This window comes from Dryobates pubescens, chromosome 5 (assembly GCF_014839835.1).
Source record: "Dryobates pubescens isolate bDryPub1 chromosome 5, bDryPub1.pri, whole genome shotgun sequence".
In the NCBI taxonomy this organism is placed as follows: domain Eukaryota; kingdom Metazoa; phylum Chordata; class Aves; order Piciformes; family Picidae; genus Dryobates; species Dryobates pubescens.
This window is the reverse complement of record NC_071616.1, coordinates 37,377,862-37,403,755: the sequence shown is the minus strand read 5'-3', so window position 1 is coordinate 37,403,755 and position 25,894 is coordinate 37,377,862. Positions and strand designations below refer to the sequence as shown.

At 41.5% G+C, this 25,894-nt stretch overlaps 1 protein-coding gene across 2 annotated transcripts in view; it reads right to left on the bottom strand.

Moving 5' to 3' along the window:
* SEC23A (SEC23 homolog A, COPII coat complex component) overlaps positions 1–24,675 on the bottom strand; it is a 30,772-nt gene extending 6,097 nt beyond the window's left edge. The window contains exons 1-16 of one of the 2 annotated variants that reach the window (XM_054162054.1): positions 24,353–24,675; positions 20,708–20,950; positions 18,333–18,390; positions 17,994–18,080; positions 16,020–16,256; positions 15,846–15,925; positions 13,882–14,026; positions 13,631–13,789; positions 12,838–12,953; positions 9,872–9,995; positions 9,398–9,478; positions 7,514–7,603; positions 7,006–7,112; positions 4,510–4,663; positions 3,327–3,404; positions 2,156–2,317 (exon numbers count right to left, since the gene is read on the bottom strand). In XM_054162054.1, the coding sequence (XP_054018029.1) occupies positions 2,156–2,317; positions 3,327–3,404; positions 4,510–4,663; positions 7,006–7,112; positions 7,514–7,603; positions 9,398–9,478; positions 9,872–9,995; positions 12,838–12,953; positions 13,631–13,789; positions 13,882–14,026; positions 15,846–15,925; positions 16,020–16,256; positions 17,994–18,080; positions 18,333–18,390; positions 20,708–20,928 (1,899 nt within the window). In that variant the 5' untranslated portion in view covers positions 20,929–20,950; positions 24,353–24,675. Of the gene's footprint in view, positions 1–2,155; positions 2,318–3,326; positions 3,405–4,509; positions 4,664–7,005; positions 7,113–7,513; positions 7,604–9,397; positions 9,479–9,871; positions 9,996–12,837; positions 12,954–13,630; positions 13,790–13,881; positions 14,027–15,845; positions 15,926–16,019; positions 16,257–17,993; positions 18,081–18,332; positions 18,391–20,707; positions 20,951–23,721; positions 23,796–24,352 lie in introns of those variants that run through there. The other variant, XM_054162056.1, reaches the window with a different exon arrangement.
* Positions 24,676–25,894: the final 1,219 nt, after the last annotated feature.

Here is a 25,894-nt window from a genome sequence, read left to right as displayed (position 1 = left end):
ACTGAGTATAAGGAACTTTTTCATCACTTACTAAAGCTCCCTGTCTGTTTTCATGTCATGCATCTGCAACCAACACAACCTCATCCTGAAGTTATTCAGATAGTTTCTGGATACATAACTTCAGGAAAGTGATAAAACAAAAAGTACTCAAAAGCTGAAAGCTCTTTCATTATTATGCACTTTCCTAGTCTTTCAAGTACCTACACATTTACCTACCAAATGCCATTAACTAGAATGGTATTTCAATGGATAAAGATTCAGCAGTTATTCTACTACAAGATTTAGGGGTGGTTTGTTGTTTTTTTTCCTTGTCCCAGCAGCTATTATTACTGTGCATAGTAAATACTACATAGACTGTATAGAGTAAATACTCATGACTTATGAAATCTAATGTAGTATTTGACTTTTAATGCATCCCTCTAAGGGCAGGGACACTATATTAGCACTATTTGATTTAACTGCATCAGTACCACACGATTTCACTGGGTCAATTTTATTAGGGATACCCAAAATTTTAACTATTTCAAGAATAATATAACACCCCCCCCCATATTATGAGGTGTCAACTCCATCATACTTCCACTTTGCATCACTCATGTGATTGTTACTCATACATGAATGATCTCATACCTGTGAGCAGCTCTTGATAGACCACCTCATTACATTAAACTCCACCCTTAAGTCTTTTTCCCTCCCCTCTATCCCCATGACATAATTTTAGCAGAAACAAACAAAAGAAAAAATGCTAACAGAAGTTAGAATCCCAACCTGCCCAGATCTTTGCCTACTACGTTTATTTTCACTTCACTGTTTTTTCTCACTCTCTCTTATCTGTCAGACTGCTTTTGTTGTCTCTCGTCTTACAGTTCTTTCCCCAGCTTTATTTTAGGTATATATAGAATGTGGCATGGTTGCATGGTTTAGTTGGTTGGGTGGTGTTGGATGATAGGTTGGACACGATGATCTTGAAGGTCTCTTCCACCCTGGTTTATTCTATTCTATTCTATAAGGTCAGCTGGAAGGCTCTGGACAAAAATCTACACATAGTAGTAAGCACACCAAAATTAGAAACTTTGGAGGAGGGCATTAAGACAGAGGGGATTTTGCACCTTTGGGAGGCAAAAAAAAAAGGGAGAGAAAAAAACAACAACAACAAAAGACAAAACTAAATACAAACACACAAAAAACACCCAAGCTTTTCTTCCAAACTCTAAAGTACATTTTCAAATCACATTTGTGGTGGATCACAGTATCACCAAGGGTGGAAGAGACCTCAAAGATCATCGAATCCAACCTGTCACCACAGATCTCTTGACTAGACCACAGCACCAAGTGCCACGTCCACAGTATCACAGTGTAACTAAGGTTGGAAGAGACCCCAAGGATCATCAAGTCCAACCTGTCTCGACAGACCTCACGACTAGACCACGGCACCAAGTGCCACGTCCAATCCCCTCTTGAACACCTCCAGGGACGGTGACTCCACTACCTCCCTGAGCAGCCCATTCCAATGACGAATAACTCGCTCAGTGAAGAACTTTCTCCTCACCTCAAGCCTAAACTTCCCCTGGTGCAGCTTGAGACTGTATCTTCTTGTTCTGGTGCTGGTTGCTAGAGAGAAGAGACCAACCCTTTCCTGGCTACAACCACCTTTCAGGTAGTTGTAGAGAGCAATGAGGTCTCCCCTGACCCTCCTCTTCTCTAGGCTAAACAACCCCAACTACCTCAGCCTCTCCTCACAGGGCTGTGCTCAAGGCCTCTCCCCAGCCTTGTTGCCCTTCTCTGGACACGTTCAAGTGTCTCGATGTCCTTCCTAAACTGCGGGGCCCAGAACTGGACACAGTACTCAAGGACACAAGGATGTTTACATTCTGTACCCTAAAAACAAAAGCAAAACTCCTACAGCTCTCAAAACCTAACAAAAAAAGTACCATTCCTTAGTCTAAAACATCACCTCTTCACAAGACAACTTGTTCTCAAGACTATGCTACATCAAAATTTTGATATGCCTTGTTCATAGCATGTTCCATAATAAATAAGTGTTCTTTCTCAAGCAATAAACCAATCCATTTAATAACATGTAACAGTGAGGACAACAATCACCTCCCTCAAAACAGCACCTTTTAACCTACTATCAGGTTACACATAACGATACCTCTGGAGGTCCATTGAAAGAGTAGGCATAAAGGATTGGCTGGACCATGATAAGCGACTGGGTTAGATCTTGACGCATGAAATGATGACGATAGTAGGAGCTCTCATCCGGACTGTTGTTAAAAACTTGCAAGAAAGGAGATCTTCTCAAGTGAAACATAAACTGCAAAACAAAGAAATGTTGACAGGTAAAAAGAGGAGTAGTACAATGACAGCAATGTTTTCCACAGACTTCATGAGACCAATGCCACAACGCAGCTGAATTCCAAGTTCTTCAACGTTTCTAACTTACACATGCACCTTTACTAGTTTTTACATATGCTTATGAGAGCAAGGCAGAGATCAGAATGGACAAATCTGCAAAGCAGCTCTGAATTGAGAGAAATGTATTACTCCTTGTTCTCACAAATAGCATGTGACTGAATACTGTCAAATCCTTCCCTTACTGTGAAGTTCTACTGTTCCTATGAGGGAGGCTGCCGTGCTTGAACGCACAAGATGCGAGCAGAAAAAAACAGAACATTAACCACAGCAAACCTGAACATCGTTTGTAAAAAGGAAAAAGCAAATCAAGTGACTGCTGAAACAATCTCCTCACACTTAACACCTTCAGACAGACTGGTAGATTGATATCTCAAACCATAGAAGCCTATGAAGAGACCCAAAGCAACATATCTAGAGCAGTAAGAATGGAGAAATTTATCAGAATAGAATATTAGTGAAGACATTGCTCAATGCTTAATATACTGAAGCTCAAGTTCACTTCACCAGAGAAGTGATTCTTTCAGGTCAGCATTATCCAGGAAACAACAAAGTAAAACTGTATCTTCTTCCATGTTTTCTGAATTCCTTCATGAAAACTGCCCATGGAATAAACCAAGAGTATCATTATCTGAACTACAGCCACAGGTAAGATGAAGATTCCATTATAGAGGGAAAATAAACATACACAGGGGAAGTTTAACTGTAAGGACAGAGGGAAAAATGGGACACAGCAGCACAGACAGTGGAAGTGATTTGATGAATGTCACATGCCAGACAACAACTGGGAGCAGGGGGTCTTTTCATTCTGGTATTCAATGTAAAGCCTTATTTTACTCTGTGCTAGTTGTCTTTTCCTTCACTAAGCATTCTCTGTTTACCATTTAGAGACAGATCTTCCTTTTACTCACCTGTGGGTAAAGTGAAAATGTTTCTGAAAATCTGAAAGAGCTGGGATCATCTTTATGATAGTCTCCAAATTTCTGGCACTAAAGTTAAAGGGAAAATTGTCTTAATTAAGAAACATAATTGCTCAGTCACACCATTACTGTGCTTGTTTCTGAGACACATGATCTGACCTGCTTATGGTTTTGCAAGCAAACAGAAACCTAGCAAAAACACTGGAGAGCATGTTTAGAATTAAATCATTAACAGCTACTTAGAAGAAATGAAATGTTTTTAAACCACCCAAAAAACCAGAAAAGCCACCAAACAACCAACCACCACCAAACCCAAAACCACAGAAAATTGAATTTCTAAAAATAAAGGAAAAAAAAAAGACATTCTATACTTTCTAGGTATTTGACTTCTCTTTTAGTTTTGTCTCACTATTTCATCCACAATATTATCACACAACAGCATCTCAATTATAAGGAAAGGCTAAGAGCTCTGGATCTGTTTAGCCTGGAGAGTACTGAGAGGGAATCTTCTCAATGCTGACCATTACCTAAAGGGGGGGGAGGTGGGGGGGTGGGGAAGAGGACTGGGCCAAACTCTTTCTCGTGGTGCCCAGTAACAGGAAAAGGGGCAACAGGCACAAACTGGAGAGAACTTCCATCTGAACTTGAAAAATTTTACTTTGAGGGTAGAAGAGCACTGAAACAGGCTGCCCAGAGAGGCTGTGGAGTCTCCTTCACTGGAGGTACTCAAAACCTGCCTGGGCATGGTCCTGGACAAGCTTTCTCTAGGTGAAATTGTTTTTAGCAGAAGGGTTGGACTAAATGATCTCCAAACATCCTTTTCTAACCCCTGCTATTCTATCATTCTGTAATATCCATCAGAGGCAGCAGAAAGTAGAGAATTTCTGCTAATCTCATGCTAGAATTCCTCTCAATTGCTGGCAGTTAACAACTGCTGAGAACTGAGGAAACATCAGAAAACAAACTAAAACCAAATCTGCCTAGTTTTCCCATTCAAAGTGAAAAAATAAAACATCTTAGTTAATCCTGCACAGCCACTTGTAGAAATGTAGCATTCAATTTAATTTTGGTTTGGTTTTGAATAAACAGTCACTGAACAGCAGTCACTTAAGGATTACATGTCTGGAGACAAAAAAAAAGCCCAATCTGAGGCTTTTAACATAGTGCTTTTTACCAGTCGTATAAGTTGTCTGTCCAGCCACCTAAGCACGTCAGGCCCCTCTTCTGTCTCTGCCCTATACACTGCCAATCTGGCCATGAGAATTGCAGCAGCCTCCTGGTCAAAAGATGCAGCAATGTTTTGAATCTGTGTCTGTGCATCTGCCCAACTGCAAAAGAGAAGAAACACCACTTTATTTGTATCGGCGGCGGAGATTGGAATCAATACGGCTGACCAATATGATCGAGTATCGATCCTTTATTGTTCCAGTATTGCAGGCCGATGGCACAGGCCTATGGTGTGAGCATAGCACAGTAAAGTAAAGCATAGAAAGAGAAGGGACAGGAAAGGCAGAAGTGCCTAGCAAGGGAACTGCTACAACTTATATAAACTTGGAGTGCCTTGTTGGCATGGACTGATTGGTTCCCTATGAGTGACCACACATCACACTATTAAGAGATTATTGGTCCAACTACGGATGACACACGAGGTTTGTTGATGCAGGTGCATGTCCTGTTGTCCCAAGATAACTTGCTATGTTTATAGCTACCAGTGCCCTGCTTTAGTTACAGTGCTGCAAGACAGCACTGTTTTGGTACACTGATAGCTGGCTCTGCACCCATGCTGAGCATGGCCTACCACCATGTCAGGCTCTAGGCCTGCACTGCCAGATTGCTCACACCACTCGTCGCTGGCATTGCCACATATTTGCACCACAGTGAAAGACAAGAGTTTCAGTCTCAAAATATCTCCTCACAAGGCAAAGAAAGCAGCATTAGCAGTTTGATAAACTCATGCTGGAGTTTCAAAAAGAAAAATACAATCTACGGGATGTAAATGAGCAGCCTCTCAGTTAATCATTCTCTAATTAGAATGATTTTAGAATGTCCCTGATTTGCACAGTTGCCATGCAACCAGTGAAGGAAAATATGCCACTTAGAATACAGTTATTTAAAAAGTCTAAATTACAAAAGATAAGGGGCAGAACACACTGTCCATTAAGCTAATAGCACAATCTCACACTAATAGCTTTCCTGTGCACCTTGCTTATCCTTTCCAATTCACAAGGTAAATTTTTTATCATAGTATCAGTCAGGGTAGGAAGGGACCACAAGGATCATCTAGTTCCACCCCCCCTGCCATGGGCAGGGAAACCCCACACTAGAGCAGCCTGGCCAGAGCCTCATCCAGCCTGGGCTTAAACACCTCCAGGGATGGCACCCCAACCACCTCCCTGGACAACCCATTCCAGGGCTTCACCACTCTCATGGTGAAGAACTTCCTCCTCAAATCCAGCCTGAATCTCCCCACCTCCAGCTTCATTCCATTCCCCCTAGTCCTATCACTACCTGACATCCTGAGAAGTCCCTCCCCAGCCTTCTTGTAGGCCCCCTTCAGATACTGGAAGGCCACAATTAGGTCACCTCAGAGCCTTCTCTTCTCCAGACTGAACAGCCCCAACTCCTTCAGTCTGTCCTCATAGGAGAGGTGCTCCAGCCCTCTGATCATACTCATGGCCCTTCTCCGGACACGTTCCAGCACCTCCATATCCCTCTTGTAATAGGGGCTCCAGAACTGGATGCAGTACTCCTGGGGGGGTCTCACCAGAGCTGAGTAGAGGGGGAGAATCACCTCCCTTGACCTGCTGGCCACACTTCCCTTGATGCAGCCCAGGATTCCAGGCTGCAAGTGCACACTCAGGGCTGCTTTCCAGCCAGTCACTGTCCAGCCTGTATTTGTGCCTGGGATTGTGCCTCGACCCAGATACAGGACCCTGCACTTGGTCTTGTTGAACCTCATGAGGTTGGCTTGTGCCCACCTCTCCAGCCTGTCCAGGTCCCTCTGGATGGCATCCCTTCCCTCCAGCGTGTCTGCTGCACCATCTGTCCTTGTATCAGCCGCCAAGAAGACTTTACTAATGTAAGCAGTGTAAGTTGACAAGACCTTCGTATCGACCGTAAGGGCAGTGATTTTTTTGATAAACACTATTTTCCATCAAATTAACCAACCAATAATTTCCTTCAGCTTAAAGAAAATGTCACTGGATATTGAAAAAAATGCCTGTATAATATTAAACATTACTTTCTAAAGCTGCCAAGTAAATTGAGCCAAGGAAGGCACAGGTAAAGGTTATAGATGGAAGAGCAGGTATTTACACTCACCAGAGCAGCAGTTGACACTATGGAGTTAAGTTGTGATCTTTGCCATTCTCTAAGCTCAACTATCTCTTCAATTTAGACCATAGAATTTTACTCAAATATTCCTCTTCATCTGAAATCATTTGGATTACTTCAGAGCACTCCCACAACATTATACAGCCACTGCAAACTCTCAAGAGAAGAAACAGCCCACGGAACAAGAGAGGCAACTGTCTCAAAGGTATGATCATGCCTTCACCACCTGCGGCACTGCATATACCAGAACCATAGCCCTGTTACAAAATCTAAAGATTAAAAGGCACATAAATATAGCCTGCTTTTTCAAAACTGATTCATCACAAGTAAAACATACTTTCTGGCAACTGTGGTCACTCTGATACGTCTCTGTCCACTGGAATGCTGGTACTGAGTCACAAACTGGATTGCGCCACGTCCTCCTTGAGGAATGGGAGCATTGTGCTAAGTACAGGAGGAAGAAAAATAAAAGGAATCTCAAGATTTCACAGTGTAATTTGAAAATGCATCAACTAATTACTAGAAAATGGTACAATTATTTGGAACATGCAGCTCAAGTTATGTGAATGTATTGTCTGGTGCTTTTACTAGACTATCATTACTAAACATGGCAAATAAACTTGGAGAGTGTTAAGGAATACTGGGAGCAGTTGCTAATTTGCTTTATTATCATATTCATTAAACTGTTAGTGTCCATCTCTAAGCTTTGACAACACCAAATGGCAACATCACTTGTATCCTTGCTACTGTGCTTGAAAGAACCATACAAAAAAGACTGTTTCAGCAGTCGCACAAAGTTAAATTACTACCAAAAAAACCTGACAAGGGAGACAAAGATTTATTACCTGGTTGACCACCTCAAAGTACAGTGCAAGTGTTGTAGTAGGATTAAGTCCACAAATCTTCCACTGACAAGTACCTCCTGTTCCAATCTCCTGTAGAAAGATTTTATAACACTTTAACAAAACAGAAGTATTACCTTGCTCATGAAGTTCAACATCTGGCTATAGGTAATTGTTTACAACTACTCTGTCATAAGTTTTCTCCCTGCTCACTCTGACAGTCTCACCCAAAGCTCTTTCAAAATTGCAGCAGTGGAAGCATTGGGAGGAAAAAAGACAGTTGCAAATGATGCAAGGAGATGGCATCAGAAAAAGGCTGTTCAGAAAGAGGAAAAAGGATTTGACTTTGCTTAAAGAGTCCTAAGAAAAGAGGTAAGCAGCACATCATCTTTAATGTCTTTATCAATGAATCTTGTAGAGAGAGGTTCTCAGTCAGACTTGATGATCCCCAGGGTCTTTTCCAACCTGATGGTTTCTGTGATTCTCTGATTTAAGTGGAATGACTCTTCTAAGGCAAAACTAAGCAGAACTTCAAACAGATTGCTTACACAGTATTTAATATGTACTTACATAGTTTCAACTAACTAACATGGTAACTGTATACAGATAGTGATGCATTTCAAGGGACAGTTCCTTTTTGCCATCCAAACAACATAAATGCCCAAAGAAACCAATTAAAACAATCTGTCACCTATAATGGACTCAGTGAAACCAAACAAAAGATTCAAGGGTAATTATACTGGAGATACAGTCACTGTGCTTGTATTCACTGTTAAAAGCATTATGGCTAGAATAAAGTTACCACTTTAAACAAGCTGCATGTGCCTATAATATAATTTCATTCACATTTTGCCCCAAATATTTTAATTCAAGCAACAAAAAGGTTCTTGAAGTAGAAATAAGTCATGATATGACTGCAAGGCAACAGGCATGAATTCACAATTGAATTGTCTACTACTTCCTATGATTTACATACATAGCTTAAATAACCAAATGTGCATTTAATTGGGGTTTAACTTTTGTTGTAATACATAAGGTCCTGCAGGTGATGAAATAAAATCTGAACCACAGCACTAAGACAAAAAACCCACTGATTATATTGAGATTTTTAGCTCAAAAAGATGCAATCCTCAACATAAGACAAATTTAGATATGAAAAAAGTTTGATTAAAGCATTGGTAAATACTTTCACACTGGAAAGTGATCTATCATGAAGACTGTTAGGAACAAAGTGAGACTTTTCAAATGTAAGATATTTTTGGTTACCTGCAGGAATTTTTCATCATTAATCAAATCCTAAATTAAGTTGTAGTAGCATTATTTGATAAGAAAATAAGTGATTATTTAAGTCTGATGTGCATTTAAAGGAATTACTTCAGCAACTTGGAATAGTTGGACATTCTAATCAATTAATTAAATGTGCATGTGGTGAAACAGCTACACAAATGATAAAGGAAACTATTTCCAGGGTCTTACAGCCTTGTGCCTTGTTGTCTCAGTCTTTCTAAATAAAGTATTTTGATGGTTCCCTTTAGATAAAAGAACATAGCTCTGATTGTAATAATAAAGCACATTAACTCCCTTTCTGCTTGGTTTCTGATGAGCCAGCATGTCACTTCTCTGTAACAAAGCAATCACTCAGTGGACAAAACTGAACACATTACAAGGGATCTGCAAGGCCTAGTACAACTTGAATCTAATCTATCAGTGAACAGAAGCTTACCTCCAAAAAACCAGCCCTTGTGTGCACTTCATTTAAAATTGGTAAAAAGTCAAACTCTTTGTTCCATTTATGGAAAAGTTGAAGCCTCTTTTCAAATCCAGAAATCCTAAATCCTGGGTTTTCCCAGTAGTTTATTACCTTCATTTTCAGCAAAGTTTACTTACATTTTCAGAGACACAAGGTCCTTTAGAGTTGAGGGAGACACAGGGTCCAATGGCTCCAGAAATCTTTACTTCTCTTGAAGTCTTTATATTTAGAAGAAAAACAAGTATTAACATGCCATACACTAAGAGAAATTCCTTCTTATTTTATCATTAGTTAATGAAAAACTCAATGCATATCAGACTCTTGATACCTTTAGGAAACACTATACATAGAATAATGCTTGGTAAATTTAGAGAAACTTTTCACATGCTCACTTTGTACACTTCATCACACATGTTTGCTGTATCAATTAGTACAGCTGAAACAACAGCATGAACATAAATTGGATCCTGGAGAAAAGGTGCTGTTGTTTGTAAACCTTTAACACATTGCTTTAGCATATTCTTAAAAATCCCTTAGAGGGGAAAGATGCCACAGTTTGTAGCCATCCTATTCCAGTGTTTCACTAACACACTGCATTCTTGTATTCTTACCTTTATTTCTAATGTGCCACCAAATCCCATTTTAAATTGGCCTTGCATATCTTTTGTGAATACCCTCTGAAAGGTTTGCTTGAATAAAGATGTATTGAAAGAGTCTCCCATTACCATGTAGCCTCTAGACAACAAAAACAACAAAAGAAACACAACTCTTCAGTTAAAATACATTACTTACTACAGAATAAAATAGAATAGAATGAGCCAAGTTGGAAGAGACCTTTGAGATCATCAAGTCCAACCTATCATCCAACACTGTCTAATCAATTAAACCCTGGCAACAAGCGTCCCATCTAATTCAGCACAGGGAATTTATATAGCTTATTAGAGACTAAAACTAAAGACAATTCATTGCAAGGCTCATTTTTGCCCTCTTTAAATGGATTATCATCAAATTAATATTTTGCTGCAATGTTAGAATTAACTGTTTTACAAGCTTCTTGCCCCACTGGCATCTTAAAGTCACTGTGATTATAATGAAATCTGTCACTACAAAAACTGTAATACTGAACTTCAACACTATGAATGTCTCATAACTCTGCCATGCAAGGTCAGCTTAATTCCAATATTCAATATTTCAGCCTTATTTCCACTTCATTTTATTTTTGTGCGGCTCACTCATCAGTTCAGGCTTAAATCTGCGCTCATGAAGCATAATTTACTTTTATGCTTAGCAATGTTCTGTGGATGTAACTGAAACAGTTGCCACTTACCATGAAATATCAGGCACTACATTTAGGAAATAGTAATGGGAGGTGGTATTTTTATTTATCCAGAAATATCAACTATAGCATGTTATTAAAATACTTCAGTAGGCTAAACACTGCACCCAAAACAAGTTAAGTAAGTTTCCAGGTAGATGCTCAAAGACAGAAGAAAATAGACACAGGCACAAGTAAATTCCTCCCTGTATGCAGGATGTAATCGGACAGAAAATAGCAACAGCTGTAGGAGAAATAAACAAGACTATACATTAAGACAGGTTTTGGTGGGCAAGCAGGGCAAAGTGAGTAATGAGAGCAGACAGGAAGCAAAATTACACTGTCATAAATTGAAAAATACAGCTGGAATTTGATACAGAAAAGCAGCAAAAGTCATAAACTTGAAGCTCCAGAGCAGTGGAAACTCACAAGTTAAGACTATACACACAACTCTGAAAAGAAGCAATCCAGCAGTGATTAGCATGGTCAAGATGGCTTCAAACTCAGTGGCATATATCTACCACAAACAGCAGCTCCATCTCTCATTCTCCCAGGCAACCAGCAACAGAACATGAGGACACAGTCTCAAGCTGGACAGGGGGAAGTTTAGGCTTGATCTTAGAAAGAAGTTCATCATAAAGAGAGCTTGGCCATTGGAATGGACTGCCCAAGGAGCTGTGGAGTCACTGTCCCTGGAGGTGTTTAAGAAAAGTGGATAAGGCACTTAGTGCCATGGTCCAGTTGATTAGATAGGGTTGGGTGATTGTTTGGACTCGATGATCTTGGAGGTCTCTTCCAACCTGGTTGATTCTGTTATTCTTGGTATACCTAACCATTAGCATATGTTTAGTACCCTCTGTCATATGAGAATACTCACAGGCAACTGAGAAGGGCTGTTACCAACAGATACACCAGTTATTAAACTGATAAGCAAAGATGCTACATTTAATTTTACATGAGGATGGTATCGACAGAGCTAGAAGTAGCAAACAAGAAAGATTAGCTTGGCAAAAAAAAAAATCCACACTGGATACAGACATCCAACCTAAAAAAAATAAATCAAATGGTTATGTAAAGCAGGTGATGATAAAGGCAAAGATAAAATATTATGATTGTGGAAGAGATGTTCAGAAAGAAAATACCATCTTTGAAAAAAACACAGAGGAAGAACTGCCAAGATATACAAAACGAATGAGGTCCTGGGCACATGAACTAGAGTCAACAGCTATCCCAGACTGCAGATCTGCTAACAGGAAGGGTGAGACTGTCATCTACAGGGACAGAAAACAGGGGAGCAGTTCCATAAGAAAGACTAGGGCTTGCTTTAATCACATCAAAAGGAACTGATGGCAAGACAAGCTGGAGGGAATAGAAGAACATTTCTGGAATGTAGAACAAAAATCAAGAGCAATGGATGTACCTGATAGTCACAGCAGTTAAACCTATGAGCAACAGCACATAGAAGAAGGGCATAAAGAAGACACACTACCACAGGGGGTTCTACTGCTCTGAACAGCAACAAAAAGGATGACAGGTTCTTATCTTTATTGAAACCTGCAGCTTACATACAGAGACACTGAAAAATAGCAACAGTGCATAGGATAAATTGCCTGTTTAAAAGAAAAACAGCATATTCCCTTCTGATTAAACCCACCAATGTGACAGCAAATTTCTCAGAGGCTGAGAAATTATTCATAGTATCAGTCAGGGTTGGAAGGGACCACAAGGATCATCTAGTTCCAACTCCCCTGCCATGGGCAGGGACATCCCACACTAGATCAGGCTGGCCAGAGCCTCATCCAGCCTGGTCCTAAACACCTCCAGGGACGGCACCCCAACCACCTCCCTGGACAACCCATTCCAGGGCTTCACCACTCTCAGGGTGAAGAACTTCCTCCTCACCTCCAGCCTGAATCTCCCCATCTCCAGTTTCATTCCATTCACTACCTGATATCCTGAGAAGTCCCTCCCTAGCCTTCTTGTAGGCCCCCTTCAGATACTGGAAGGCCACAATTAGGTCACCTTGGAGCCTTCTCTTCTCCAGACTGAAATTCCAAATATCCACTACAAATGCAACCATCACAATATACCACAGAAGGTTTGTGCATTGTGGGTTGCTTTTCTGGGGGAGAGGGGTTGCTGGTTTGTTTTTGTTTTGAAGAGGCACAACACTTTTGGTGTTTCCCATCAGTGCCATTTAAAAAAAACCAAACATTTAAAACTACATATTCATGTACTATTTAAAAATGAGCAGGCACATACCCAGTGTAGTTGGGACAACACTTCATCTCCAGAAGACCAGTCTGATCCAATGCACACGCATATATGTCAATAACATGACCATTTGTGGCAGCCCGATTAGCCAGGGCTTCGAAATGCTAAATCCGAGATGAAAATACAATTCATAGCAACTTAAGACATGAATTCTCCTCACCTTCATATTAAATCCTAAAATTCCTGACATTTTTCTTAAACAACATTATAGCATCATATTCCAATACAAGCCAAAAGACTTTTTTTTTTCCCCTGAAGTTAAAATTGGGGGTGGAATTTTCAACACTTGGGATGTAGTACTGTCCATCTGAGAACCTGACTCGCACTAGACAGACCAGTGGCTGCTATCTAAACTAGAAAATTACCTTGATTTTTCTTCTTCAGTTTTGCATGAATCAGGAGATCCAACACAGAGAATTGAAGTTACCTCCCTGATCTCAAGGATCTATCATGACAGGAGCCCGTGGCCAAACTTGTTGTTTAAGGTCCCATTATAATCAGTTAAGATGAATTCAACAGATTTTGAATGCAGTTCACCAGACCAAGGTACATTTGCAATGAAATATACCTAAAGCCCACCCCCTAAACATCCCCTAACTACAGAGACTGTTTTGAACAGCTGTCTTAGAAGCAGCCTTACTCTAGTTACACCATAAACCTTTCCTGACACAAACCAGAGTAACACTTCTAAAAATTTTAATGGGAGCCAAACAAGAGTCCTAACTCACTAGGCACTGTAATTAGTTAATTACTGGTAAGACATCTCAGGACCACCTCTTACCTTAGTACCCTTTTTAACATATTTGGCATTGTCTTTTTCAATGTCATGCCATGATCTTATAGGTAACTTCAATTCATCCCCTACAACCATGCCAGGTCCTTGGGTGGCTGGTCCTCCAATGAACATCATTATACGCGCACCAGTGTTAGGGAAAGTGCACTGCAGGAAATAAAAAGACAAAGAAAAAGCATCAGGCTTTGCCTTATAAAACTAAGTAAACCCCTGTGATTAACTGTAATTAAAGCCATTACCTCCAGGAGTCCTACAGCTATAGAAAGAGCCACTCCAGAAGAACGTAAGGGCCGTTTTCCCTGTGGAACAGGCCAAGGATCCCGTTGCAATTCACCCAAAAGATCAGTAAGATTCATATCAATTTTCTGCACTGGTTGCAAAAACCTGTAAACAAATACATGAAGTTAGTTTAGAAACATAGAATCATTTCAGTTAGAAAAGATCATCGAGTCCAACCATCAAGCCTACCAGTGAAGTCTCGTGCTAAATCACACCCCTCAGCACCACACCTATGTGTCTTTGCAACACCTCCTGCGATGGAGATTGAACCACCTCCCTGGGTAGCTTATTCCAGTGTTTATTACCCCTTTCAAAGAGGAAATAACTTCTAATATCAAACCTAAACCTCCAGCATTACAATATGAAGTCATTTCCTCCCATCCTATCACTTGTTACTAGGGAGAAGAGACCAACACCCACCTCACTACAACCTCCTTTCAGGGACTTGTAGAGAGCAGTAAGGTCTCCTTTCAGCCTCCTTTTCTCCACACCAAACCACCCTGATTCCCTCAGGGTTTCCTCATAGGAACTGTTCTCCAGATCCTTCACCAGCTTTGTTGCCCTCTCTGGACCCAATCCAGAACTTAAACATGTTTCTTGCAACAAGGGCCCTAAAACTGACCACAGTACTCAGAGTGTGGCCTCACCAGTGGTACGTACAGGGTAGCAATCATTTCCCTGTTTCTGCTTGTGATGCTATTCCTGATAGAGGACAGGACAGTGTTGGCCATCTGGGCACACTGCTGGCTCATCTTCAGCCAGCTGTCAATCAATACCCCTGGGTCTTTCGCTACTGGCAATTTTCCAGCCACTTTTCCTTCGGCCTGTACTGCTGCATGTGGTTTTGGCAACCAAAGTGCAGGACCCCGAACATGGCCTTGTTGAATCTCATACAATTGGCCTCAGCCCATCAATCCAGCCTGTCCAGATTCCTCTGCAGAGCCTTCCTATCCTCAAGCAGATCAACACTCCCTCCCAACCTAGTGTCATCAGCAACCTCACTGAGGGTACGCTCCATCTCCTTGTCCAGATCATTTACATGCAAATTGTTAATAAACATTCAATCAGTTGCACATCAGCAATACATTTGACATACATTAGGAATATTTAATTCTAGATTCTGGCCTGGATTCAGAGCAATGTCTCTGCCTCACCAAGATAACAGAGTTTGGTATTACCACACACACAGCACACTCAGCTTAAGTAGTTCAGCAAACAGCCTGTAAAACAAAATCTTGCTGACTTGAGATGCTGCCACTATCCAGAAAGAATCCTACACAGTTGAAAGAAAGATTAGATGATAACTTATGAGTCTCAAAAAGAAACTCATGTTTCACTACTTCAGTCAAAATCAAAGCCATGAAGAAGACATTCATGCTCTCTGCTACAGGATGCCTTCCAACACACATCTGCACTTGCAGGCAAAGACTGTAAAACTCTCTTTCTTACTTCATCAATTTCTTCTGTCACGATGGCATATAAAGGGAAGATCACACACAAATTCACAATTTCCAAATGAGAGACAGAAAGGAAGGGAAGAGCAGGAGCAGGGGAAGAGCAGAGCAGGGGAAGAGCAGAGCAAAAAAGAAAGGCAGAACTGGATATTCACATAAGAAAGGGGCATTAAAGCAGCTATTAACACTTCCCAGCAGAACAACCAACACAAGCATCATTATTTACAGACCTATAGTCTGCCTACATAATGTTCTCTCAGAACATTTCCAAAGCATGATGCAGGTGATTTTACCATCACTTTTCTTCCAGGTACAAACTGCAGGAAAGAAACAGGCTATAACCATTATTCTCCTAGCAAATTTGTGTCTGTTCAAAAGGGTTGACTGTCAGTTGATTGCCATAAAATAATACATTTCCCAATAAATCAGTGTAGTCAAGGTGTGTGGTCTAGAAGTTTGAAGCACATTACCTGTTAGAAGGTGGTGGCTGCTGCACTTGAGGACCCCGACCAACTTGTGAAACAGCTACTTTTGTAAGCCCTAGCATTTCCTGCAGTCAAATACATAAGATATTATTACAAAATTTGTTTACAAACTATCTGAAGTTCTTCATCATCATCACCTTGCTTTCTGTTGTGTGTTACCTGAAGCTGTTTTGCAGATAGGTCCTTTGTTCCTCTGAACACATAACTTTTGGATATTCCTTCACAGCCGAGCTCATGAACTTGAACCATTCGACCAAAGGTAATGAGACCTACTAATGCAGTTGGTGGCAGAAGACTAAGAGACATTTGCATGGATTCCTTCAGAGCTTGCAAGTCCTCATCTTCCATGCATGTGTCCACAACATAAAGAAATATTAATGGCATCTGAGGACCACGCTTCAGAAACAAAAATAGAATCACATGAGAAACGAATCCTGCAGCATTTACAGCATCAAACATGAACAAAGGACATTTTGCAAAAGGTTTTATTTTAACCATACCAACAGAATAGAATAGGATAGAATAGAATAGAATAAAAATAAACTAGGTTGGAATAGAATAGAATAGATCTTCAAGATCAATTCTATTCAAGAATTGAAGAGATCTTCAAGATCATCATGTCCAACCTATCATTCAACACCATCCAATCAACTAAACCATGGCACCAAGCACCCCATCAAATCTCCTCCTAAACACCCCCAATGATGGTGACTCCACCACCTCCCTGGGCAGCCCATTCCAATGGCCAATCGCTCTCTCTATGAAGAATTTCTTCCTAACATCCAGTCTAAACCTCCCCTGGTGCAGCTTGAGACTATGTCCTCTTGTTCTGGTGCTGGTTGCCTGGGAGAAGAGACCAAGCCCCACCTGGCTACAATCTCCCTTCAGGTAGTTGTACACAGCAATAAGGTCTCCTCTGAGCCTCCTCTTCTCCAGGCTAAGCAACCCCAGCTCCCTCAGCCTCTCCTCACAGGGCTTGTGCTCCAAACCCCTAACCAACTTTGTTGCCTTTCTCTGGACATGTTCCAGCAAGTCAACATCTTTGCTAAACTGAGGGGCCCAGAACTGGACACAGGACTCAAGGTGTGGCCTAACCAGTGCAGTGTACAGGGGCAGAATGACCTCCCTGTCAGTGTTCCATCTAACTTAGCCCTCTCTCAAGCAGCAATCAGTATCCAGGGCTAAAGGGGAATGAAACCCCTACCATAATGAACTCTGCACAAAAATGAAAAGCTTACTACAGAAGGAAAGAAAAAAATCCTTTGAGGATGCCATGTCAGTTTTGAAGCATAGGCCAATTATATAAAGCTTTTAACATGCAAGGAGATTTTATTGCTCCAAGTGAATAGAATAGTTACAAAACTATTCAAAATTACAAAATACTCCAAGCTGATGACATTCTGTGGCATTTCACTTCACAGTTTTGCTCTAGAGATCACCAGTTCTTTGTATTCTTTCTAAAGAACCATGAGCAAATATCCCCTTTTGTTTGCATTACAAAGTTGGCAAAAAAGCAGAACTTCTGTTGACTGTTCACTCCTCATAATCTGAGTGCCTCCCTGAAGCCTTACAGATTTTAATTCTCCAAAATGTAATACAGAAATCACATTTGCAATTGCAAATGTTTGGGATTTGGGGGTTTGGGTCCATTTTTAAATTTCTATTCTATTCAAGGATGACCATTACATTTCAAACAACTGCCCTGAATATAGATGCCTTCTTTAAACCAGCTGTAACTAAAACTCACTCATAGTCACGCAAAACCAAACTTAAATTCAAGTGATTAATGGGAGATGGACCAACAGTCAGCCAAACCTAAACTGAAATCATTTGAGCAAGCAACAGAAGCAAGCAGACCCCTGGCATAAACAATTAAAGTCCTGGTAAATAAACAGGTAAATAACAGAAACCTTGTCTTTAAGACATCTCTCTCTCCACCCCCCCTTGTTGCTGTTTTGGGTTTGTTTGCCACCCTTGTGATCTTCTAAGAATTTTTGGTTTCCCTTTCCAAACAACTAACAAGCACATACAGACTCACAGTCATTAAAGTGCAGTGAAGAAATACACTTGAAATGAATTATTTTTCTTCATTGGAAGGCTACAGATGCTCAAGATTTTATTTAATGATTTTACCTGTACTACGTATTCAATACTGGAGAACTGAGGCAAAAGTTCAGCTGGCTGATTCATTTCAGATATGCCAGCATAGGTAGGAGGAAACTGCAAATAAACACACAGAAATTAACTATAAATAAATAAAAACAAAGTACAACTCCTACAGAACATTACACACTGACTACTTTCCTTTGCAACAAATGTTCACTATCGCCACCATTTAAAGAAAAAACTCAATGTAATCTCTGAAGAGGTAGCTGCACATTTCAGTTTGCTACTACAGCTTGGAAAATTAAGATTCTTCACTTTTACCTTATATGAAAGATTTTCTATATCCTGAACATTTCATTCTCTTACCTGATTTCTCTGATAACAGAAGTTACAAGCCCAGAGTTTTGCTCGATAATCCACTTGGCTATAAAAATACAAAAGGAAAAGTTTACATAGCATGAACAATTCATTTTCCTCCACTGACCCAAGAATACACTCTCCTAACATACTTTCTCCTAGATACTCCCACTGCAAATTCAAAATAACTGCCAGATCAGGTAAATTACTGACTTGACAGAGGAAGAATTGTCTTCAAGGAAAGGAAGCAAATAAGAAAGCTAAAATATCGACTCAACACCTTTATTAGAGATGTGGAGTAGAAGAGAAGAGAATAGAGTAGAGTAGAGTAGAGTAGAGTAGAGTAGAGTAGAGTAGAGTAGAGTAGAGTAGAGTAGAGTAGAGTAGAGTAGAGTAGAGTAGAGTAGAGTAGAGTAGAGTAGAATAGAATAGAATAGAATAGAATAGAATAGAATAGAATAGAATAGAACAGAACCAGACCAGGTTGGAAGAGACCTTTGAGATCATCGAGTCCAACCTATCATCCAACACCATCTAATCAACTAAACCATGGCACCAAGCACCCCATCAAGTCTCTTCCCAAACACCTCCAGTGATGGTGACTCCACCACTTCCCTGGGCAGCCCATTCCAATGGCCAATAACTCTCTCTATGAAGAACTTCTTCCTAACATCCAGTCTAAACTTCCCCTGGTGCAGCTTGAGACTGTGTCCTCTTGTTCTGGTGCATGGGTTTAGGCAAATCATTTTAACTCTCTTTGCCTTTGCATTTTTCTGCTTTCTCAGCCTATACCAATTAGGTGCCAGAGTATGGGACTAGCCTGAATATACATTATGCCCTAAAAAAACCAGGGTCCATTTCAAAAGCTATCTCTTCTGTGAAAATAACTGGGTTTTTTCAATTGAGTCTACCTCCTTTTATCTACACTTTTATCAATATTCAGGTAATTAAAAAATCCTATTTGAATCTTCCTGCCACACAGATGTCTTACAAAGTCCTACTCAAATCTTAAGGGAAAGTAAACTGCACATGCTTTCAATGTACACCTCTTGCTGTCACATCTTCTGCTGTCTACAGGGCCTAAGTCTTTTTAAAGTATCATTAAATCTTTGGGCAAGTCCCAGCATGCTGTAAACACAACACAGCTCTATTGAGATCAAATGACTTATACCAATCTCAGGGGCTGCGGATTATCTACTCAATACAACATGTCACACAGGTTTCAAAAGGTCCCCACAAACTGAGTCTCTAAGCATAGCTTGTTAAAAAACAAAGGAAAAAAAAATCCACTCATGACTTGCATACATGATACAGGAAAAATGTACACAGTTCACTGTAATATCAGTGATCTGACTGGCCCCTTACAGCTTTGTCTTTCCATTGTTTTTCTTTCAGCCCTCAATAAAAGACAATGCTTCTGAAAAAGTTAGCTTCTACTAAGTCAGACTTCCAGTATAATCAGCCACTGTCTCTGTTTGACATTGAAACACAATCTTTGAAATTGTCTTTTTCTCCCAAGCAGGGATAAGTTGTTCACAAAACTGAGTTTGTTTCACAGGATCATCTTCATCATGTCTAATTTCTCACTATCATTCAGTACCTTTCCCGTACCTATCAAACTCCACTACAGAAATTCCTCTGCTTCCAGTCTGAACTTATCCACGACCAGTCTACAATTACTTGTGATTCTGTTAGCACCACCCTGTAGCTTAAACAGCTTTTAGATCAGCAGTAGGCATGAGAGAGTGCTATCTATCAGTCTATCACGCATTTTTCAGCTCCTGCTCTGGTAAACTAAAGCAGCTAATCTGCTTTGGTCTACAAAGGAACTAAGGTGGAGTCACCATCATTGGAGGTGTTCAGGAGGAGACCTGATGGGGTGCTTGGTGCCGTGGTTTAATTGATTAGGTGGGTTGGATTGATTGATAGGTTGGACACAATGATCTTGAAGGTCTCTTCCAACCTGGTTTATTCTATTCTATTCTAAGGTCAGTAATAAATACAGTTTATTGCATTTGAATATTAAACTGTATCAGGACCCACCTGTTAAAAAGCTACAGCCTACAGCCTAGTAACTTAACCCAAGTAAATTTTCTAGAGTCAAAATGCAGTATACTAACTTGCATGATGTGTAATGGCAGAAAAACTACATATCTAAGCATTTACTAAATGAAGTGCATTGAGAAGACTTGTGAAATGAAAGCTACATTTTAAATGTATACATGTTATATATGCAAATCTACATGCAGAAACTTCAAAGACCTGGAAGTCTGAGCTGTACACTCATGTGAGGAATATCTGAACTTACAAACACCAGATCTTTTGCATAGTTTAACTGGCACTATTCTAAAGACTGTATGACATAGCATAGGTATTGGGTTTACCATAATGGATTCAGAACAGCTCGGCACGTGGTCCTACTGCACAGAACTGGCTCATACTGGATAGGAGGCAGGTCTGGCCGTTCCTTCAGTGGCGTGAAGAGGGCGGCCACTGGGACCACCATTCTTGTGGCTTCAAGACGGCTTGAAGGCCAAACATTCCAGCTGAATCGAACTCCATCTCTGTCCTCATTCTGCTGGATAAATTCCAGGAAGGTTGTCATGGTCAACTTCTGTGTTTAATCACTAAAACAGAAAGAGTAACCATTAGCAGAATGTTGAGATCCTGGTATTTTTAACCACTAAACACTGAATGTGCTTAGTGACAGGCACACATTCAAATACTGTAACTGAGATACAAACAGCATGGAGTAGTGCTTCTTAAATCCTAAAAGCAATGCACAGAATTCTAAGGTGAAACTAGAAGAAATTAAAACTCCTCAGAAGCAGCAACTTCTCTGAAGTAACAAATATTTGACATGAGGCAAATTAAATGTATAACATTAGATTAGTTAATTTTCTGATCACTTCTTGACTTAGGTAACAAACTCAGGTAAGGAATATACCTAGAGTAATCACTCTAGGTAGGTCAGAGTACAGAATATGCAGCACACTGACTGAAAAACTAGACTTGTTCAACAAAAGAAAAACACACAGTTTTAAGGACTTTCATTAATGTGTTTAGTTATCCATTCTATTCATTACTCAAGGATCATTCATTCTTGCAAACTGTTTAATCCTCTACCTTGTTTTAAAAAAGCAATGTCCAAAAAGTATTTATACTAAGTGTACAGGTCTTACATCTTCTGCTGTATGAAATTTTCTAAGTTATCTAACCAGTTTTTTGGTAACTCATGGTGTGGCCTACATGCAAGTGTAAAGGAATAACTTGACATACCAAAAGAATACATCCCTACAGCAATGCTAACAAATAACTGTGTAAGAAATACAAGCATCATATTCCACTGCATTATCTACCAGGACATGCCTTGCAACAATTGTTTGAACTCAAATTTACCATTTTGGGCACTGACCAAGGGCTTTCAAACAGTCACCTTGTTACTCTGAAACTGGAGCACTGAGAAACACACACACACATTTGAAAAGATCAACAGGAACCTGTGAGCACCTGGTAAAGCCAGCAAGAAGTGTGCTACCTCTCCCCAAGCCAGAAACCCTCAGCCATGTACACACTGTTCCTGAATACCTGTTGCATGCTTCCCCATAATATCTCCTAATAAATCAAGATCCATCAGTAAAAAATGTGAGGGAATAGTATCTCTGAGAAATAGGGCATTGACACAACAATTTGCATGAGGCAACTGAAAAATCTCTTCTTTTAAAATTGTCTCCGAAGAAGAGAGAGAAAATTGTGATTTAAAAGCCATTTCAGCCATTCCACAGGCATCTGCTACAAAGTCCACCAACTCCATCTCCATGCACTGCAATGTAAACTCCCATATTCTGTAATGGGCTTTAAGGTCTTCTCTCCACATTTTACTCTAGCTACATTTGATATCATTTACATGGACATTACTTATACCACTCAGTGCTCCTCAGAGAGCAATGTACAAACACCAGTGTTCAGTGACTAATGAAGTGCACATATGTACATAAAATTATTTGTTGGCCTTACTGAGTTAAATACCATTACTTTCTAGTAATGTATTTCCTACTCAGAAGACAGAACCTGCTAGTAACCAGATTTTCCTCCATCTTTTCTTCAATCCTTTTCTTCCTTTCCAAGACCAAATACATATTTCATGATTCATCAAATGTGAAACACCATCTGACAAGCTACCTTCAGTTTCATTATAGCTATGCACACACATTTCCTAAGATAGGTGTGGAAATGTACAACCCTAAATCAGAACAGCAAATCCTCCTGACTTACAGGCTGCACTCCAAACTTCATACACCTGAATGACACAAAATACATATTGCCAGCCTCAGAAAACCACAGAGAAGTGATTTTGAGAACAGCTGAAGAGTAACAGCTCCTATGCTGGGACATCACTGCTTTAGCTTTGCTGAAGAACAGGATCCGGAGAAGACCAGCAGTCCTTCCCAGCTTGCTTCTCCTACTACTAAGGCTGAATATGCCTTGCATCCCTGCACTGTGGCAATCTCACTGTGTCACACAAAGAAGCCACACCTGAAATGCAGAAAGTGTCATGGGCTGACTATGCCTGACTATGAAGGCTTGATCCTCAGGTAAGTAATAGTATTAATCTAATTACTCTGACCAGATGCAAGAGTACAGTTAGGGCCTTCTAACCATCACACATATCAAACATGTTTGAGAGACCATTCAGAAAGCTATCCTGTAATTCAAGAGATGGTTTTGAAATACTTTACTTTGAAATGTCATTATTTTGAAATGCCTCTAGAAGCAACTGCAAACAGTAATGGTGATTTCTTCAAAACAGATTGTTCTAAAAGCTCTCCTTTCATTACAACCCCTTTAAACATTTATGCACCACATGTAAATATGTCTCAATACAGAATATCACCAAAATAACATCCACAAATCCTTGGAAACACACACAAACATTTCTCTCTACAGCATAAGAGTTCCAGCACAGATAGATGAGACTCTCTCATATGACCTTGTATTAAAATACCACTAAATCAATGCAGCTCACTGTGTACTTTCCATACACCAAACCTCTTTTTTCCTGTTTATTATGCATTAACACTCTACTAAACCAAAAGAGATTAACAATAAAACTCTGTTTCAGCATTTCAAATACAAATCCATTTCAGCTTCAGGGAGGAACTCAACCAAGAATGACTTAGTACTTACCTAAAGCAACTGGAAACTGTCAAACTGACAATGTAAGAATTTGATTCTCACTACTCAAAACACAGACATCCTACAAACCCAGTTCTGTTCAGTGAGGAGGGTGGGGTCTTTTACAACACAACCAGTGTATGCAATAACTCACATAAATTTAAAACAACAACAACAACATATATTCAAAAGCAGCAAGGCAACTATTTTTGGTTACCTTTACCTATACCGCAAGGCACCTGTCAGCCCCTGGCAGTGGCACAACGTCGGAGTACAGAGGAGCTCCTGGACAGAAAATCTCCAGCACCTGCCAGAATGAGCCGCACTTTACACCCAGTGCAGCGGCGGCTGTGCAAAGGCCGTGCCCCGCCGGCCCTACCCCAGTACCGGCAAACCCAGCTAAGGTCGGGACTCTGCGGCTGATCACGCCACCCCGGCCGGACTCCAGCACGGCGGCAAGGGTGGGTGCTCCCCTCTCTCGAAGGGGTACACAACACCCCTGCTCCGGGGCCCAGGAAGTCGCGGACCGTTCTGGCCAGCTGCCGGCGGCATCCTCGGCCCCTCAGGGCAGGCCGGTGGGGGGCCGAGAACAGTTTCGGGCTGCCACGATGAGCGGGGGAGCGCCCCAAAGCCCAGTGAAGCGAGGCGGGTTGCTCCCCACCAGGATCTCTCCTGGCCAGGCAGCCAAGCGGGCCCCCACCGCCCCGTACCCACGCATCGCGGGGAGCAGAGCTGCCACTATGCTGCCAGTGAAGGGCTCTCCTTCCCGTATAAACCCCAGTTCACGCCGCCGGACATCCCCAGCTCCCCGCGCCCTCAGCTGCCCTCCTCGGCGCCCGCCCTGCCCGCCTTACCCCACGTCCCGGCCGCCGCCGCCGCCTCTCTCGCTCTCCCCCACACGCACGCAGCCTCCCCCGCGCTGCCGACGCAGGCAACATGGCTGATGGGAGCGTCCGCGCCACGTCAAGGGGCAGAGAGCAGCGGGCCGGGGCAGGCGGAGCTCCGCGGATCCCCCCACCGCCGCCCCTTGGCGCAGCGGCAGCCCTCGCGGCGGTCGGCCGTGAACCCGTTCCGCCGGACTCGGCCCGCCTGCGCCCCGCGGCCCTCACCGGCGACCGGAGCGAAAGGGCCCGGCCCTAGTCGCTGCACCCCGCTCACCTTTGCTTCACCGCTTTGACGACTCCTACCGCCGTGGTTACCTCCCTGCTCGGCTTTCAGATTTTTGTCCTAAAGATCGCTTGTCTCAATCTTGCTCCTTTAGGCTTTAGCTTTTCGGGAAAGGCGGCATCCCGGCCACCGGCGTTAGACTTGCCGTCTCTCCCCGCTTCGGCTCTACTCGGCTTCCCCGTGGTGCGCCTGTGTCCGCAGTTACCGGAGCCGTCCTCGCCCCCGCCCGTGGGTGTACCGCTCTGCTGCTGCTTTGTGCTCTGCTTGGGGAAGCTGCTTCGAAGACATTCTCGGGACTAAGCCAGCCGGGCTGCTGGGAGTCCTTCAATTCACCCCGCTTGCTGCCCATCTCTAACCATGCATATTTATGGCAAATTGTTAATCTGGAAGATGGTGTACATGTTTCTTCTGACTTCTGCGGAAAAAAATAGACTGCAATTACATTCCTGGTGGGTTTTAGCCTGAGACAATACCTTATGAATATTAAGAAATTTAACAGGTTTATTTACTGGCTGCACAATAATTTTCATGTAGCCATAATTGTACAGTTTGTTATTTTTTTGTTTGTTTCTGTGGTTATCTTTGCTTTCCCCCAAATCCAAGTTAAGTCATGTGTAGATTTCAGGGCACTTCAAAATCGTTTCAGACAAGCCTGCCACAAAAGGCTAGAAGTGTACCTTCTGTCTTTTCTGAGGTACCTTAGTGCAACCCATCTGGACAGAGGGGAGGACTGAAAAACACAGCTGCCTATAATGTCCTTCACTGCAGCTCTGAAAACACACTATGACCACCAAACAAATGCAAGCAACTAGAAACATCCTTATAATTACATTTCTCATATAAGAAATGAGGATGATAGAATTTCTGTGGCTATTAGTGCTTCCAGTATTGTTTTCCAGTCCTCCTCAGTCTAAAAACACGAGCAGGTAAACAACAGCAGAATTTAAAGGGAGGAGTTTTCCATTTCCACGTCCACAAATCTCACTGCCAGTTGTGGGAGTGCTAAGCAGGATCTTGCCAAGGACACGTAACCTCTAGCTTGAGAAAAACACAAATAAACAAAAACCACCACCAAACCAAAACAAAGGCACAACAAGGCTAACTTCAAAGGGGTGCACAAAGATCAATCCAGTGTTATCATTTCAAAAGTACTCAAATAGTCTGAAACATTTTCAGAAAGTTGAGAACAGTAAAGTTGTCACGTCAGAACTGCGTATTGAACTCTCTAC